The 19,717-nt window shown below is 43.9% G+C and overlaps 1 protein-coding gene across 4 annotated transcripts in view; it reads left to right on the top strand.

Moving 5' to 3' along the window:
- Nucleotides 1–19,717, top strand: part of SYNJ1 (synaptojanin 1) — a 101,253-nt gene that overhangs the window by 24,505 nt on the left and 57,031 nt on the right. For all 4 annotated transcript variants that reach the window (XM_055129748.1, XM_055129750.1, XM_055129749.1 and 1 more), the window contains exons 3-6: nt 249–335; nt 2,630–2,897; nt 7,751–7,976; nt 10,573–10,656. In XM_055129748.1, the coding sequence (XP_054985723.1) occupies nt 249–335; nt 2,630–2,897; nt 7,751–7,976; nt 10,573–10,656 (665 nt within the window). The remainder of the gene's footprint in view (nt 1–248; nt 336–2,629; nt 2,898–7,750; nt 7,977–10,572; nt 10,657–19,717) is intronic.

The raw sequence follows: 19,717 nt of genomic DNA, 5'->3' as shown, positions 1-19,717 counted from the left end.
CTTGCCATGCACGTGGCCCATTTGGGTTCAATCCCTGGCATCCCATATGGTTCCCTGGGCACCACCCAAAGTAATTTCTGAGTACAGAGCCAGGAATAACCCCTGAGCATTGCCAGATATGCCCTCCCCCACACACACAGACACACCAAAAAAAAAAAAATTTATATTTGAAACTCTGGCTTTATATAGCCAATTAGATCTGATGTTTCAGGTCATTTTTTTAAACATAAAACTTTTATTTTTTGTAGCATCAGCAGAAAAAGAGGCAATCAAAGGTACATACACCAAAGTACTGGATGCTTATGGACTCCTTGGTGTTCTGCGATTAAATCTCGGTAAGTTTGTCATTCAGTTTAATTAATTGATTTCTGTTTCTGTGATTCTCTGGATTTGAGAAAGACTGCCTTTGTATCATTTGGGGTTCTGTATTGGAGCTGTAAGTATGGTGACATCTTTTCAGGTTTTGGGAAATCAGTCTTGGGCTATTGTTTGTTGCTGGAAAAGATGTGCTTCAAAGCAACAGCCCCTGTGTTTTTAAGTTCCGAAATGGAGTCCTATTGTAAGAGGATGGTATTATTTGTCAGAGGAGAAAGGCATTGCTCATTGCCTTTACCTTACTGCATATCGGGAAAGAAGTCTCAGAGGGAAATACATGGTTTAGAGTGGGGGATACATCTGGTTTGTATTCAGAAGGCTTTAGCTCCAGTACAATTCGGCCACTTAATACTATCTGGCGCTACACAGTTATCTTGGCAGAAACCAATTTCTCTATATTGGTGTGACTCTTTGTGTGGTACAAAGCCTAAGATTGTTCCCTAACCTGCTTTATCATCTGTCTGTGGTGAGATCCAGAGTTTGCCTCATCATGAACCTTGACCCATGGCTTCCTTCATAAATCTTAACTATGGAGGGAAAACGTCAGCTAAAACAAAGGATGAATGAGTGACATCATTGGTTTCCGTTCTGAAGTGGGCAGGCAAACACCTTTACTTACGGTAAACTAGTCACAACAGTTCTTGGACTGAGAAGCCCTAGTCTGTAAACTGAAGACAGGTTATTTCTTTGAGTCTCTTACAAAGTTCTCTGTAGAGGTATGTAGTTAATAGTATCTTATGTAACTCAGAGTGTGGTGAGATTTGTTGGAACCTAATGTGTGAGCGAATCTCCTGTTGTTTGTATTGACACACTGAAATTGGTCCAGAAGATAAACAAATCCTTGCGCCACTCTTGGGACTACTTTTGCCTCTAACAGAGCCCCTGTTCAAAGTACCCCACTGGTAAGTTCCAACTTCATAGATTGATGTTGCAGGATCTTGTCAAAATTAGAAAAAAAAAATCTTTGAGCATTTATGTATACCAAATTGCTTCAGAAATTGTTGCCAGAAACTTTTTACTCATATAAGAGCACCAGTTCCCATGCTCACATATGCTTATCATTTTCCACTTTACTCTTTACAAAGACTTCTTACATTCACTAGCTTATTTGAAATTACTGTCACTGTCACTGTCATCCCGTTGCTCATTGATTTGCTTAAGCAGGCACTAGTAACATCTCCATCGTGAGACTTGTTACTGTTTTTGGCAAATTGAATATGCCACAGGTAGCTTGCCAGGCTCTGCCATGCGGGCAGGATACTCTTGTTAGCTTGCTGGGCTCTTCGAGAGGGACGGAAGAATCAAACCCGGGTTGGCCTCGTGCAAGGGAAATGCCTACCCACTGTGTTATTGCTCCAGGCCTGAATTCCTACCAATCATAAAATAAAAATAGGGAAGTTAAAACAATAGTTATTTTTTTGGCAGGTGGGGTGCTAGGGAGGATCAGCAGAGGTGCTCAGGGGCTACTCCTGACTCTGTGCTTTAATACAGAGGACCTTACGAGCTGATGGGGATCTAACTGGTATCAGCTGCATGTAAGGCAAATAAATGTCTTATCTTCTGTATTATCTCTCCCATCAGAAAATGCCTCTTTTTTTTTTTTTTTGGTCACACCCGGCAGTTCTCAGGGATTACTCCTAGTTACTCCTAGCTCTGCACTCAGGAATCATTCCTTCTGGTGCTCAGGGAACCATATGAGATGCAAAGAATTGAACTGGGTTGACTGCATGCAAGGCAAACGCCCTAGCCCCTGTACTATCCCTCTGGCCCCAAATTCCTTTTTTCAATTTGATGAATCTTACATAACTTTGGGGTTGAAGAGATAGTAACACAGGTTAAGAGGCTTACTGTGCTGGTGACTAACCCTGTCTTAATCCCCAGCATCACATATGGTCCTCCAAGCACAGAAATGAGAGTAAGCTAAGCTCTGAGCACCAGTGAGTGTGGCCCCAAGCCTCCTTCCCACCCTACCCACCCCTCAACTTTCTTTTATATAACCCTAGCTAAGTAGGGGAACATTTACAGAAATTTGAGATTATTCTGCTAATGTTTAAGTGCTTTAGCATACTAAATATACTTAAACAAGGATTTTTTCCCCTAAAATCTAGTCGAGAACTTCAACTTGTCCATGGTAAGTTTAAAATGATTGCAATGTAAAATTTAAAAGATGGAAGTAAAAGAAGAAGGTCTGGAGAAATTTTGAATAGCTTGAGGGGTTGGAACCTTTGACCCATTTAATTCTTGATTTTTGCAGGTGATACCATGCTACATTATCTGGTCCTAGTAACAGGATGTATGTCTGTGGGAAAGATTCAAGAATCGGAAGTTTTCCGAGTTACTTCCACTGAATTCATATCACTCCGAGTTGATTCTTCAGATGAGGATCGAATTTCAGAAGTGCGTAAAGTGTTGAACTCAGGAAACTTCTATTTTGCTTGGTCTGCTTCTGGAATCAGTTTAGATCTGAGTCTTAATGCCCATCGCAGCATGCAAGAACACACCACGGATAATAGATTCTTCTGGTGAGTTGGTTTTCTCTTTTCCCTTCCTGGGGAACCACACGCTGTGCAGTAAGTGGACTTGGTAGATTGAACCGTCACTGTCTAAAGGCAGGTCTCTACTGAGCATTTATTGGAGTTGGCATGCACCTGGAAACCGGTCGACTCTCCCTGATCTCAACTGATATTTCATTTCCGGAAAGACATTTGCAGAGTTCCTTTCAAAACCAGGAATGGATCAGTTGTAACAGAATTGTGTTGCTAACCTTTGCCATTCTTCGTTTTGAGCTCTTGTCCCTGGTTGCATGTGTTGTCTTTCTTTTTTTTTGCTTTTTAGGTCACACCTGGCAATGCATGGGGGTTATTCCTGGTTTATGCACTCAGGAATTACTCCTGGCAGTGCTCAGGGGATCATATGGGATGCTGGGAATCGAACCCGGGTCGGCCGCACGCAAGGCAAACGCCCTACCCGCTGTGCTATTGCTCCAGCCCCCGCATGTGTTGTCTTTCTAAGTCAGCCTTCCTGTCTTCTTGAGTTGCACAGTCATGCTCGTGACTTAAGAGCCACAGATTAAAGAAGTAGTGTGCCCGGGTAAATTTTAGTATGCCACTAAACTGAGATTTAAGTAGGTAACTATGACCTGTTGTATGATCCCGCACTGTGGGACAGCACAGTGCCGTCTCTAGGCTGGCGCAAGTGATAAGCTGAACCTTGTGACCAGAGTTAGCGCTGCTTATTAGAGCAGACCAGATTTTCAAGTGTTGTGTGCTCTGTACTGTTCACAGCCAGCCTTACTATTGACTTTTTTCCTGAACGCAATGTACAAGTTGTGTTTGACTGTATTTCCCTCAGTGATAAGGCCAAAGTCCAGCTCTCTCTGCTCTAAGGCTCCCTCCCCGGGTAGTTCAAATTCAAGGTGTTCCCCTTGCATATTCTTTCCTCACACTCTTCTCCATCGTCCCCTCTGGGCCTTGAAGAGTGCATGGAAGTCTGATCATTCTGCCTTGGCTGTGAGAGGGTTTTGGGGTCAGTAGAGAGAGGTAGTACAGCAGGTAGAGCACTTGCCTTACATGCGGCCAGCCCCAGTTTCATCCTCAGTACTGAATGTGGTCCTCTGAGCACAGAGCCAGAAGTAAGCCCTGAGCACTGCCAGGTTTGGGCCCCAAACTAAACAAAACAATCAAAAAGAAAACTGACTTTGGAGCAAGAGCTTGGTTATTTTGGAGCGTCTGTGGACGTATCTGGACTTGAGTCATGGCCTGTGGGAAAAGGGAGGGCAGAATGCTGAAGGTTTCAGAGTACGTGACAGGTCTTCCTTAATTCATAGTGGGTCCCATCCCATCATCCCTTGTAAGTTACTGAAGGTATCAGTTGAACCATTACAAGTCAGGACCATCTCTCACCCATAGTGGTTAGCAGCACTGACCTCTATTGAGTGGCTGTTGTTGACCCTCCGGAGGGCATGGCTGTTGTCATTGTTTCTTCTGTCATCATCTCTTAGGGGTCACACACCACATGGATAGTCTGGGGGGGAAATCAAGTCAAATTTTGCAATACAGTTTCTGGTTATTGTCAGTGTTTTTGACTGTACTGAGCATTTCTTGTTGTGGAGCCCTGGGTGGAACACGGGCCACCTGCCAGCCTTTGAGCTCTCTCCCTGGGCCTCAAAATGGCATTACTACTAAATGCTTATTGCTTTTTGTCCCACTGGAAGGGGGAAAGAATTGCTGGTGGCATTATAGTGAGTTGGGTCCTTGGAGACTGCACAGAGGGGACAATGTGTATAGGTGGGGGTCGTGACCAGGTTGCCATTGAAGGTGACGGGGCACAGCGCCTTGTCTGCTCAATGCCAACTCTACAATTTGTTCTTTTCCTTTTGTGGGTATGCCCAAGTGATGCTCACAGAACCTTGGGTCCCCTCCCAGCAAAACTCATCCTAATTGTGCAGACCTGAAGATACAGTGCTTGGACTCGGCCTACAATGTCTGGGCCCTCCAGGGCTACACTCGCAGGTGCTCAGGGCACTGTGCAGTATCAGAGAGGGAATTTGCCGCTCCTACTTGTGAAGCTGCACTCTAGCCTTTGAGCCATCGCCCTGGCCCCAACTCGAAGCATTCTTTGATGGCAGAGATATTGAAGTCCTTGCAGAGGGAGCTTAGGGCAGCTGTTTCACACCCCACCCCGCTTCCCCACATTCCTTAGATGAAAAGAGCCAAACTTTCCTGAGATGGTGAGAAGGCCAAGCAGGTGCTGGTATATTGGCTCAGTCATCAGCCATCAAGCACATCTGCTACCAGACATCTGTTAAACCAGACAACTCACGGGGCCGGAGTGTTAGCAGAGTGGGGAGGGCACCTGGCTTGTGTGCGGCCGACCGGTTGATCCCTGGCATCCCATATGGTTCCTCCGAGCACTGCCAGGAGTGAATCCTAAGCACAGGGCCCTGTGTAATTGCTGAGCATTGCTGGGTGTGGCCCTACTCAAAGAACAGAAAAAGAATACCAAAAAAACCATTTGTTTTTGGTGGTGGGCGGGCACACCCAGTAGTGCTCAAGTCCTACTCCTGGTTCTGTGTTTAGGGATCACTCCTGGTGGGGCTTGGGGGAACATGTGAGATGCCGGGGATTGAGGCACGGTTGGGCATGTCCAGGTAAATGCCCTAACTGCTGTATTATCGCTCTGGCCCTAGAACTCATTTCCTTCCTTTTATTCCATAATACTCTCAGTAGCTTGCCAGGCTGTCCGAGAGGGGCGGAGGAATCAAACCCGGATTTGCCCATACAAGGCGAACGCCCTACCTGCATGGCAGAGCCTGGCAAGCTACCCGTGGCGTATTCGATATGCCCAAAACAGTAATAAGTCTCACAATGGAGACGTTACTGGTGCCCACTCGAGCAAATCAATGAGCAACGGAATGACAGTGATACAGTGATATTCCATCATGGTGGCAAATATGGATTGCAGGTTGTGAGGACAGCAGGAGACAGACCAAGCAAAGGGATGGCTGAGAGCCCAGAGGCAAAGTTCATAACTGAGCACAATGTACAAAGAGTTGCAATTTGCCAGGGACTGGCAGTCTCGGGCTTCACTTTCCATAGACAAATGAAAACTTTGAGAAGTCATTGTGCCTATCCTCAGGGCTTAGAGAAATATTAGCGCAGGGTACAGTCAAGTATAGCAGATACCTGTCACAAAAGCCAGGTATTTTTCCTCTCTTGGCATTGTGAGGCTGCTTCCAGCTGAGAGCTGTGGGTGAGTCTAAAGAGAGTTTAAAAAAGGAGCCCATGGCCAGCAAAGAGAAATGAACACTGACAGCAGAGAAGGCAGCACTCCCGGAAGGAATGCATTGAGTCTCACTGCTTTCTAAACAGGGACAAATGAATTTGGGACCTGGTCAGACTGGGTCACCGAACTTTGAGCTTTGCTTTGGATCAGAGGAAGTCAGAGTTAAGTACAGAAGCTTAAGTAGTATGTGTGTTCCGCAAATAAGTCATCAGAGAATGTTATTCTACTGCTTTTTTATCTCTCGGTGCTTTCTTGATTGCCTAGGAGGAGATGAATTTCTGAAGCTGGCTTACCAGAATGACACATTTTGTTAGTTTGCTTTGAGTTTGGGGCCAAGCCCAGCAGGACTATATGTGGTACCAGGCATCGAACAGAGACTGGCTGCATGCTGGGCAAGCACTTTCCCCACTGTACTATCACATCAACCTGACTCCACATCTTTTACTATTTTTGGTGTGTGTGTTGTGGGGTGGTTCGGTGGGGGGACCCAGAAACCATTTGGAAAGCAGGCTTCACCTGTTACCTAGAGTCCTACAAGTGTTCAGAGCAGTGGAAGTCTCTAGGCATGCATGAATCTGGTAGTTACTAGCCCATCTGGCTAGTCAAACTTATAATATTATGTTGTTTTTGTTTGGGAAGTGGCGGGAGGTGGGGGGGGTACACCTAGCAGCACTTAGGGCTTATTTCTGACTCTCTACTCAGGCATCAGTCCTAGCGGTGCTCAAGAAACCATATGGGGTGCCAGGGATTGAACCCGGGCCTGCTGCATGTAATGCAAGCACCCTGCCCACTGTACTACCACTCTAGCACTGACTATTCAAATTTGTATTGAGCCTTCCATCATGTAAATCCTTTAGAGTATCAGGGCCATAGTACAGTGGGTAGTGCATTTGCCTTGCACACAGCCAACCCAAGTTCAGTCCGCAGCATCCCATATGGTCTCCTAAGTACTGCCAGGGATAATTTGAGTGCAAAGCCAGGAGTAACTCCTGAGCATCGCCTGGTGTGACCCCCCAAAAAAAGCCCCCCTCAAAAAAATTCGTTAAAGTATGACTCCAATGTGGCATGGAGATGTGTTTATGAAATCCCTTTGGGAAAACTTTGGTTCTAGAATCAGAAATTTACATAGGGGCTGGAGTGATAGCACAGTGGGTAGGGCGTTTGTCTTGCATGCGGCCGACCTGGGTTCGATCCCCGGCATCCCATATGGTTCCCCAAGCACTGCCAGGAGTAATTCCTGAGTGCAAAGCCAGGAGTAACCCCTGAGCATCGCTGGGTGTGACCCAAAAAACAATATATATATATATATATTGTGGTTCCATGGGAAAGTGCACTCCTGTTATGCTGGAGGCCCTGGGTTCAGTCCTTAGCACCAGGTGGGGGAAAACCAATGCTACATTGCTTTTTATGGGCCACAGGCTTCAGATTCACAGACATGTTTCATCATTCTGCTTCTGAGCCTTGGTGTAGCATTTTGATTTTATTTTTGCTGCCTTTTAATATACTTGATGTTCTAGAGCGTGCTTTTAAAATGTATACTGTGTTACCTGCTCCACATCTCACTAATGCAGTTCATTTCTTTTCCTGCCAGGAATCAGTCTTTGCACTTGCATCTCAAGCACTACGGTGTGAATTGTGACGACTGGTTATTACGCCTCATGTGTGGCGGAGTAGAAATCAGAACAATTTATGCTGCACACAAGCAGGCCAAGGCTTGCCTCATTTCCAGACTAAGCTGCGAGCGAGCTGGGACCAGGTTCAATGTCCGGGGAACCAATGATGATGGTCATGTTGCTAATTTTGTAGAAACGGAGCAGGTATATTGCTTAATTCATGTATCGGATGAGAGTCCCTGAAAATAACAATAGAATTAACCATTTACAATTTGATGGCAAAACTCACTTTGATATCCTTTCTGTCATTTATTGTGGTTCTTGGCAACCACTTGGCCTTAAGAAATACTATCATGGGGCTAGATAGACAGTACAGCGGTTAGGGTGCTTGCCTTACATGTGGTCGACCTCAGTTTGGTCACTGGCACTCATATTGTTCCCTGAGCCTCGATAGCAGTGATCCCTGAGTGCAGAGCCAGGAGTTAGCCCTGAGTACTGCTGAGTATGACTCCAAAACAACAACAAATACAGGTTTTTCTAAAACTTATTTAGGTACTAGTCTTCAAATGAATAACAGAAATGACACTAATCTGTGTGATATTGCCAGGGAAAAAGGCTTTGGTGTTGAGTGTTAAAACTATTACTATTTGGGGTTAAAGAGATAGTACAGTGAGTAAGGCATTTATTTCCTTTGCACTTGGCTGACCCAGGTTTGATCCTTGGCATCCCATTTGCTTCCCCATGCTGGCCAGGAGTGATCCCTGAGTGCAGGGCAAGAAGCTAGCTTTTGAGCACAGCTGGGTGTGATCCAAAACTGAAAAACCCCACAAATCCCCAAAAGTTAAAAAAAAATTTTTTAATGTTTAAAAAGCACAACAAAACACAAACACCACCAACAGCAAACTAAAACTATTAATATTAGAGCTAGCTTCCTTAAGAAGAATTTTTCTTTGTTGGGGGCTGGAGGGGGCGCATTGTTTCTCAAGCAATATTCAGGAAGCTGCATTTGCAGTTCGTGGCCCACAGGGCAGTGGGTCATTGTGATGTGTTACTCGAGTCCTTTGGTGACAGGAACCATAAGTCACCTTTTTGGTACCTGAGGGGCCTCTAGGTAGGGCCATGCCTGGCAGTGCTCTCGGGGCCAGGTCTACTCAGGATGGTACCAAGGTTTGGTGCATGCCAGCAAGTACCTTAACCCCTGACCTAGCTGTCTGGCTCTCAAACATAGTTGGTTTTTTTTTTTTTTTTTTTTTGGGGGGGGGAGGTTATACCCAGCGATGCACAGAGGTTATTCCAGGCTCTGCACTCAGGAATTACTCCTGGCAGTGCTCAGAGGACCATATGGGATACTGGGAATCAAACTCAGGTGGGCCGCATGCAAGGCAAACGTCCTACCCACTGTGCTATCACTTCAGTCCCACAAACATAGTTTTAATGGTAGATCTGTCAATATCTAAAATTGAAAGTTACTGTATTTTTGGGCTTTGAAACTATATAATGATAAATCCAGGCCATGCTACTCAGCCAATCTCAGATTTTCTAGTTTTTTGTTTTGTTTCATTTTGCTTTACTTTTTGTTTTTTACATTGGGCCATACCCAGAAGTGTTCAGGGCGTGCTCCTGGCTCTCTGCTCAGGGATCACTCCTGGTGGGGCTTAGTGTCAATATGGGTGCCAAGGACGGAGTCAAGGAAGCACCCTACCCATTGTGTTATTTCTCCTGCCCTCTCAGATCTTCTGGTTTTCATTTATTTTTTATTTTATATATTTTTTTGCTTTTTGGGTCACACCCGGCGATGCACAGGGGTTACTACTGGCTCTGCACTCAGGAATTATCCCTGGCGGTGCTCAGGAAACCATATAGGATGCTGGGAATAGAACCTGGGTTGGCCGCATGCAAGGCAAACGCCCTTTGTGTGTGTGTGTTGTGGGGTGTGTTCCCCATGCTGGCCAGGAGTGATCCCTGAGTGCAGGGCAAGAAGCTAGCTTTTGAGCACAGCTGGGTGTGATCCAAAACTGAAAAACCCCACAAATCCCCAAAAGTTAAAAAAAAATTTTTAAATGTTTAAAAAGCACAACAAAACACTGTGCTATTGCTCCAGCCCCATCTTCTAGTTTTTTAAAAAAGATAAAAAGCTAAAGAAAAAAGGACATGAAATATATAAATTGTTAAATTTAAGTACCAAAATTTAAAATAGATCCCGTTTCTTTAAAGTTGTGAATAGACATAAGCTAATATTTTTTACATTTGTGTAGTTCTTTTTTTCTTTTTGCTTTTAGGCCACAGTTGGAATGCTTAGGGTTTACTCCTGGCTCTGCCTTCAGGAATTACTCCTGGCATTGCTCGGGGGACCATATGGGATGCCAAGTACTGAACCTGTTTTGGCTGCTTGCTAGGCAGATGCTCTACCTGCTATACTATAGCGCTGGCTCCCATTTGCATGGTTCTTACTGAGAGAGGAACTATCACTAATCTATATCAAATTTATGGGCCAAAGAGATAGCTTGGAGGGCTGGATTCTCTCCCTGGAAACCTGAGTTCCCTTTACTTCTTACTGCCAGGAGTAACACCCGAGCACAGAGAGAGGAGTAACCCCTGTGGGCTGCAAGTGTGGCCCAAAAATCAAAAAAAGGGAAAGAAAAACTCATTTAGTGGCTACTTTGAATTTTTTGTTTGTAGAATTTGGATTTGAGAGATGGGTCAGTTAGATATAAGCAGCATGCCAGAGATATGAGTGGGTTTGTCTTCCAATACAGAAAAGACAGCTTTGTGGAAATAACTGTACTTTATTTTCTCATAGGTTGTATACTTGGATGATTCTGTTTCTTCCTTCATACAAATTCGGGGATCTGTTCCATTATTCTGGGAGCAACCAGGCTTACAGGTATGTTATTTGACATTTATTTTGGTGGGCGTTTTATTTTTTCTCTTGAAATTTTTCTGTATTGTCTAAACTTTTGGGATAACTTAATCAGTTTACTTAGATAGTTTCATTATTCTAATAAAATAATCTAGCCTCATAAGTGAGATAGTGAGATTTAAGTACAGACTTCCAAAATTGTCTTAAACCTTCTTTCCTTTAATGCTTTTTTTAATAGCCAGGGGAATTCAGCTATTTAATATTTAATTTTTGATGTTTTTATAGCATGATGATTTTCAGAAGTGTCCATATTTCGTATTTCAATGTATAGTATATATATACCTTAGTTCTATAGCTAGAGATTACTAGTCTGTGCAAATAAAAAAAAAGAACAGGGTATGGGCGTTGAAGGAGAAAGTACAGGGTTTGAGGTGTTTGCCTTGCATGTGACTATCCTACTCAGTCTCTGAATGGTCCCCTAAGCATTTCTGGGTGTGGCCCACCCCCACAATATAAAATAAAATAAAATGTAGTTCTTAGAGCTGAAAACAATTTGTTTATTGGGATCCTTACCACTTCTAGCTGCAGGATCTTGGCCAAGTGATTCTGTCTTTATGTCTCAGCTGATCTGTAAAATAGGAGGAATGACAGAGTAGTAGTACCTGCTCTTTAGCCTCTTGTAACATCGATGAAGTGAAGTGTACTTGGACTTGAGTCTGGCATACATGGTCAGCACTGTAGAAGTGCATGTTCTTAATGTTGTTTGTAAGAATACATTTGCTACTGAAATTTTACTTTGTAACTTTGAGTACCTACTGTTTCATTGACTGTTTTCTCTGACTTGCCTTTTCCTTTTTTTTTTCCTTTTTGGTTTTTGGGCCACACCTGGTTGTGCTTAGGATTATCCCTGGCTTTATGCTCAGGGATCACTCCTGAGCTATGTTCAGGGTACCATTCGGGGTGCTGGGGGGTCAGCCATGTGCAAGGCAGACAACCTGCCACCTGTACCATCTCTTCTGCTGCCTCTGACTTGCCTTTTATTGATCGTTTTCTTTTCCTTTTTTTGTTATAAATATCTAATCTTTATAAGATTTTTTTCATGTAGAAGTATATTATCAGATGATTAATAATAGTGGTTTTGCATTTTACTGTGTTCATAATTCTTTAGTCCCTGAAATATAAGTCATTTATTTATTTATTTATTTATTTATTGGTTTTTGGGTCACACCCGGCGATGCACAGGAGTTACTCCTGGCTCTTCGCTCAGGAATTACCGCTGGCAGTGCTCAGGGGACCATATGGGATGCTGGGATTAGAACCCGGGTCGGCCGCATGCAAGGCAAACGCCCTACCCGCTGTGCTATTGCTCCAGCCCCAAGTCATATTTATTTTAGACACCAAGTGTTTAGTAAATTTTGCACCGTAATCTATGGTCTTGAGAAAATGAACAGAAAAAAATAATATTGGGGGCTGGAGCGATAGCACAGCGGGTAGGGCATTTGCCTTGCACACGGCAGAACCAGGTTCGATTCCCAGCATCCCATATGGTCCCCCGAGTACCACCAGGAGTAATTCCTGAGTGCATGAGCCAGGTGTAGCCCCTATGCATTGCCGGGTATGACCCAAAAAGAAAAAATAATAATATTGCTTCCTTTCAGATCTTTGCTGACTCTTATATTCTAGGGGTGTAGTGTGGAGAAAAACTACAGACCATTGGAACCGGTTGAATAATACAGTTTATTCACAGCAGGCCAGGAAGAGATAACAAACACTAACACTTGAGTTGCTCCACTAAAATTCTTGACTTCTTGCCATACCAGTTTGACTTGCATGAGTTTATCCTAGGCATATGTGTTACCACTATCTATATGTAAATAGTATGTCTATCTATCCCTGAATTTCTTGGGAAAGATTTCCAGCTCAATCTCTACTCTCCTTTGCAGTGAGAGAAGGCAGGGTTGGAATATTTGTTTTAAGAACATTCCTGAAGCCTTGATTTGATGCAGGGTGTGTGAGAGCTTTTGTTTTAAGAACAGGCGAGTGTAAGAGAGTCCTGTGGCAGGGCCAGAGAGATGGGATGCTGGGCAGAGCTCTTCATTTGCCTTACATGCAGCTGACCTGGATTTGATCTTCAGGATCCCTTATGGTCCTCTGAGCCCTTCCAGGAGTGCTCCCTGAGCACAGCCAAGAGTAAGCTCTGAGCACTGCGGGGTGTGACCCCCCAAACAAAACACATAACCCTTAAACAAAAACCCCAAAGGAAGAGCCCAGTAGCCTCTGGGCCCTGCTCCTGGTTTTATGAAGAGGTTCAGTGAGAGTGGATTCTGAAGACTTAAAACAGAGGGATCCTTTTTGGGCAGGACTTCCTTTTTTCCTCCCATCTGTGTTCTGTGGCTTGCCTGCACAGAGTCTGATTGATAAATAGCCTATGAATATGGGCTGGAAACGGTGGGTTTTCCAATCTCTCATTTCTTGAAAAAGAAAGTAACTTAAAAAAAAATTAAGGGCCCTGGCTATGCTCAGGCTTATTTTTTTTTTCTTTTTGGGTCACACCCAGCGATGCTCAGGGGTCACTCCTGGCTCTGCACTCAGGAATTACCCCTGGCCGTGCTCAGGGAACCATATGGGATGCTGGGAATCGAACCCGGGTCGGCTGCGTGCAAGGCAAACGCCCTACCCGCTGTGCTATCGCTCCAGCGCCTCAGGGCTTATTTTTTTTTTCTTTTCTTTTTTTTTTTTTATTAATAGTTTATTTTTAATTAGAGAGTCATCGTGAGGGTACAGTTACAGATCCATATATCTTTGTGCTCATGCTTCCCCCATACAAAGTTCAATAACCCATCCCTTCACCAGTGCCCATTCTCCACCACCCGTAAACCCAACATCCCTCCCCCCCTCCCCAGACCCGTCTCCCCCCACCCCACCCTGCCACTATGGCAGGGAATTCCCTTTTGTTCTCTCTCTCTGATTAGGTGTTGTGGTTTGCAATAGAGGTGTTGAGTGGCCATTGTGTTCAGTCTCTAGTCTGTATTCTGCCCGTCTCACCCTTCCCCCACATGACCTCCAACCACATTTTACTTGGTGGTCTCAGGGCTTATTATTGCCTCTGCACTCAGGGATCAATTCTGATGGTACTCAGGGGATCATATGGGGTGCCGGGAATTGAACCCAGGACAGCTGCATGGAAGGCAAGTGCCCTACCCTCTATATAATCTCCTCGACCCTGAAGTAATTTTTGAGATTGAGACAGGTCCACAGTTCTAAATTGTCAATGTTCTTGCTTCTTCTTGTTGTGGTTTGGTTAGGTTGAAGATTAGGTCAGCAGTTCTTATTTATTTAGCTTAGCAGTTTTCAAAGTCAGCCTTTCCTTGAAAAACGGATTCATTTCAGGAGTAGCTCAGAGCAAACACATTTCCCTCCCCTTTCTAAAGGAGTTGGCAGAAGAGGCATAAAAATATATCATTGATTTTTTTTTTTAACTAAAAAATATTGATTTAAAAAAATAGGAATGCCAACCTTTGGGCTAGAGAAACTCTAAAGCAGATAAGACAACTGCTTTGTGAGTGGCTGAGTTGGGTTTGGTTCCTAGACACTGCATAGATTCCCCTAAGCACCATCAGGAGAGATTTCTGAGCTGAGAGGCAGGAATAAGCTCTGAGCTCCTCTGGGTATGGCTCAAAACCAAAAACAAACAAACAAACAACAACAACAAAAAAAAAAAGAAGAAGAACTAAAAAGAATACCAATCTCAGAAATAAGCATAAGGTCTTCCCTTGGGCCAGAGTAACGGTAGAGTTGGTAGGACAATTGTCTTGCACATAGGTGTCCTGGGTTCGATCCCCGGCATTCCATATATTCCTCTTAGCCCACCAGGAGAGATCCCTAAGCAAAGAGCCAGGAGTAAGCTTGAACACAGAAGTGTGTGACCCTGAAACAAACAAAGGAAGGTAGGGTCTTCCCAGACTAGCCCTTTGGGCTTAGGGGTCTGTGTGTATGAGTGTTTCCATGACTGAAATTTACCTTAGCCGACTTCTCAGTCATTGGAAAAGTCAGGGCCAGAAGCTTTGGGCCCCTTCTTGCCTTTTACCCTCCATGGTTAACACCTCTAATTCTTTTTTCAATTAAAAGATTTTAAAGAAATCATCTGAACTTGTAGAATGTGGACTCATGACTTCTACTTCCTTTCTTTGGAAATAGTCTCTTAGGCTGGAGCGAAGAATCAGCATTTTTTCAAAACCAAAAAAAAAAAAATAAAGTTCCCTCATGCTCAGACTTGAGAGCTCGTGTCACATGGGGCCCCGGGCTCGTGACCTGAGAGCTTACAGATAGGCCTGTCCTGCAGCTGCCAGTCCCAAGCCTGGAGCAAGCAGAGGCGGCAGTGGCGGGGGGATGCAGCCTCCTGCCCCTTCTTTCTTTCCCGTATCTGCTGTTTCACTTCCGGGCTTCATGACTTCTGCCTGCTGGCCAGTGCTTGCAGACCAAGCTCTCAAGAGTCCCTTCCCACATGCAGAACTCTGGCAGTCAGGAGGTCACCCATGTGATACTTGCTCCAGCAGTGAAGGCCTGAGATTTCAGCTCTCAGCTTGGTGAGACAGTAGTGCTCCTGGGGCTCCTACCTGGCGTTGCTCAGGGATTGTCCACTTCTTTGAAGACTTAATCCTGGAGCTAGAGATAGTACAGTTCATCGGTCTGGGCACTTGCCTTGTACACAGCCATCCTAGGTTTGATCCCCATCACCCCAGATGGTCCCCCGAGCACTGCCAGGAATGATCTCAGAGCACCCAAAACCAAGAGATAAAAAGAAAGAACAACAGCAACTACTTAACCATGGGACCCACAAGATAATGTAAGAGTTAAAGTTCTTGCCCTGCATCTCGCCAACTCTGGCCAGCTCCATTTTGGCACTGTGTATGGTTTCCTGAGCACAGACCCAGGAGTAACCTCTGAGTATGGCCTGGTGTGCCCCCCCACCCCCACCCAAAGCAAATAAATAATAAAACGTTGCCCTTTTTTGTGTCTGTTTTGATGTCACATCCAGAGATGCTTAGGGATTACTCCTGGGTTTGTCCTCGGGGGTGGTAGTGCTTGGAGGACCATACATAATGCTAGGGATTGTACTGGGGTCAGCAGACACCTGAATACCTGTACTGTCTGTCTAGCCTCCGCCCTTTCTTAGTTTCTTCTGTGTTGGCCACAGATGCCAAGTGCTTGATGGTACTTGCTAGAAGATATGCCCTGAGTTGGTGCTCGCACACATGCTTGGGGGCTGCAGGCGTTAGTGGTGACTTCCTGGCAGTGTGTTGGTTGTAGTGCTTGCACACTTTGATTGTGGGGCTTCTCCACTCCTGGTGGTACTGTACTGGAGATGACACCACTTGGCTGTGGCACTAGGGATCCCAAATGGCAATGCCCCTAAGGTTTACACTAGATTTTGTGGGGCAGAGCCAGGAATCAAACCTGTGGCCTTATGAGCTTACAGGTTAATTGTTTTTCCACTGAGCTGTTCCCGGTCCCCCAAGCCTTGCTTTTTTCCAACCATGCTCCTCTGCTCCCTGAATTAAGCTTTGTGGTCCTTCTGTGGCCAACTGGCATCTCACTGAGTACATTCTGGTCGTTCCTTTGCACTGATGTCTTCCAGACATCAGTTCTTCCCAGAGTGTATCATTCTGTAGAGAATCCCATACGCCACAAGAAATTCAGACTCTCGGTCTGTTTGGGAGTCAGCCTTTCAGCCTTTCTCTCAACGGGAATTTGTTTCTGCATTGTCAGAGTAGTCATAGTACCACCCAGTTAGGAATAAGTAAGTGCTGCCACCTCACTTGATTATGATTTTCTTTCTCTGAAGTTATTTAGCACTTACAGTTGTATTGTTCTGACATGGTTTCTAGCATAACTGATATTCATGGTGATCCCTAGGCCTCTTGTGATATAGCACACTGGACTTTTGATTAAATTGAGGATTCAGAGGGGCCGGAGCCGTAGTACAGCGGGTAGCATTCTTGCATTGCATGCAGCTAACACAGGTTTGGTCCCTGGAACACCACATGGTACTTTGAGCCTTCCAGCAGCGAGCCCTGAGCACTGTTGGGTGTGGCTCAAAGGAAAAAAATTGAGGTTTTAGAAATATGTGTGCATGAAGCAATAATATTTCAGGGAAATGAAAGTACCCAATTCAGTGTTTTAAATGTATCTCTGATACAGCCTTTTTGTTTAAGTTGAGTAAATTAATGGTTACTTAAAGCCTTAAAACTTCCTAGAGTGTTATTTTATCATGGTTGACATAATAGTTCTTTTGGTTAGAGATTTTGTTTTTTTATTTCCTGTAACATTGAGCAGTAAAACCTGTCTAGTCTAACCATAGATCATTCTGTGGGTTATGATCTGTAGCTACTCCCTACCAGGGAGATGGTGGTTGGGAACAACCACAGGCATTTTCTGAAAACCTGAGAACTTGTATTTTTTCATCTTGACAGTTGCATACTGTATAAGGTAAATATTAATCAAGAGATGAAATACTAAGTCGTTAGCTTTTACAGAATTATGGGCAATTATCTGAGATTACTTTAGAAAAAGTATTGACTTCAGCTAAATTTGTTGCAGTCTAAAATGCTTTTGATCTTGTAGCACACATCTTTTAAAGTTTTTAATTTTACAGAGAGTATTAAGCACTGAAAAATAAAATTGAATACAGATGAGACATTAAGAGATCAATTTCTTAGTAAAAATAAAAACAGGGGTGGGGTAAAAATAAATAAATAAATAAATAAATAAATAAATAAATAAATAAATAAATAAATAAAATAAAAACATATGGGACCAGAGTGATAGTATAGGAGGTAGGGCACCTGCTTTGCATGCTGCCAACCTGGGCTCAATCCCTGGCGCCACGTATGGTCCCCTAAGCCCACAGGAGTAAGCACAGAGCCAGGAGTAAGCCCTGAAAACCAGTAGGTGTGCCCCCAGCCCCGACCCCCACAAAAAAGAAAACCATAAAAAGGAGATTCTGTCAATTATCAAACAGTCAATATATTACTTGACTTAGGGCAGAAGGGAGAATACTTAACAAATAATAAACATTTGTTAATTCAGGTTTAGAGTTGAGTGAATATATTAAAGCATGAATCTATGTATCTAGTTATATATTACATATCTATATACGTATATAGTTGTCATTTGGTTTTGGTTATTTGGGCCTTTTTCCATCTTTGCTGTTTGGAGATTTTCTGCCGCTTGCTGATTCTGCTTCTGGGAGCTTACTGATTCTGTTCTCAGCTGTTGTTACTCAGCTGCTGAATCCTTCCAGAGTTTTCCATTTAGCCGACTATACATTTCAGTTCTGTCATTTCAGTTTGTATTTTTTCTCATTTCTGCTCTCATCACCTCTGGTGTTTTATCGGTCCATTGTTCCTTTGAGCTCGTTAAACAGTTGAAGTATTTCCACTCTGAGGTCCTTTTCGGGGAGAGTGTAGAGGTGGTTATTGCTGATTGCATCCTCAGGATTACTGGCTTCACCCACTACTCTTGGTGGGGTTCTGTGCTGCCTTCCCATGGTTCCTTCCTCCCAGTGTGGAGGTGTGTCAGCACCCTCCTCCCACACTTCCAGGGAGGTCTCTGGGGGACCCTCTGGAGGGAGGGAGTTTGTAGATGCCTACGTCCAGAAACTACAACTTCTGACCTGTGGGCGAAGCCAGGTTCTGCTATCAGCTCCTCCAGTGCTCAGGACTCCAGGTTGTGTGTTTGGGGACTACTTCTGGCAGTGCTCAGGGGATTGCGTGGAGCTGGAGATTGAACCTGGGTCTCCAATATGCAAAGCTTGTGCTCCAGCCCATTAAATTAACTCTCTAGCCCCTGATTGTATTTCTTAAACTATGTAACTGGTAGCCTTCCTCTTATGGCTCCTTTATTTATTTATTTATTTATTTATTTATTTATTTATTTATTTATTTATTTATGGGCCACACCTGGTGGTGCTCAGGGCTTACTCTGGCTCTGTGCTCAGGAGACATATGTGGTGCTGGAGACTGAACCTGGGTCTCAGCTGTGTGCGAAGTAAGCACTCTGCCCTCCTGTTCTATTCCTCTGACTCCTTATGCCACTTTAAAGGTGCATTGTTCACAAACTAATATGCGTAAATCCTAGGAAATTTTGATCCCCAGAGTCTCAGAGGGGAATGTTTAAAAGTGAGGTATGGGGACGTAATCATTTTCATATTTATTCTTTGTATCCATTTCATCTTTCACAATCATCTCTCTGCTATTCTCTTTTATGAAAAAAATCATAAAACACAATTTTCCTTCTTGTTTAAATCTCTTAATCCAAAATTTCTGATTCTATAAAATGTGTTATTACTGTAGCTGTGGAAAAGATTGATTTAGATGCTTTTCCCCCCCTCAAAAAGTTTTTCATTTTTGGTGAAGAAGTTAATGGAGTATTTGGCATAACAGAAAATAGCTTGAAAGAGTAAAAATTCAGGACTTTCAAATGTCAGTCTTTCTTGTAATCTGTTGTGTTGACCTAAGAGGACAAGTTATTTTATTTGTTTGCATTTTTGTCTTGTTTGTTCTGTTTTAGTTTGGCTTGATTTTGGGGTCTTACATGGTGATGCCCAGAGCTTATTTCTGGCTCTGCACTGGCGGTGCTCAGGGGACCACAACCTACCCACACCTTTCTCTCCTGAGTTAAAAACACCTTCTGTTTTTCAGTCTTTTTTATTGTCCAAATGGTATTAGTATCTGTTAGCTCTACAGAGAATATAGTCTGAGCATAAAGCAAGCTGGTATGTGTGAAAGAACTCTTTAAAAATATCTTCATGAATGAAAGTTCTTGTTAGTTGTTTACCAGTGTTTCATAGTAGTATAAACTAGAAGTTAGGAGCCATCTCTCTCTCACTTTCTTTCTCTTAGTATACATCTATATATGTTGATTTTGGTTCATACTTAGTGGTACTTAGAAGCCATTGCTAAGGGCCGTGCTTGGAGGTTGCTCTCAGCGTTGCTCAGGGGAGCAGGGCCTTCTGCATTGTAAAACATCCCCATAACCTGTTGTCACTTGTTGAACTATCTCTCTAGTCCTGAGAGGACTTATT

Source organism: Sorex araneus, chromosome 2, assembly GCF_027595985.1.
Source record: "Sorex araneus isolate mSorAra2 chromosome 2, mSorAra2.pri, whole genome shotgun sequence".
Classification (NCBI taxonomy): domain Eukaryota; kingdom Metazoa; phylum Chordata; class Mammalia; order Eulipotyphla; family Soricidae; genus Sorex; species Sorex araneus.
This window is presented reverse-complemented; position numbering and strand designations above follow the sequence as displayed.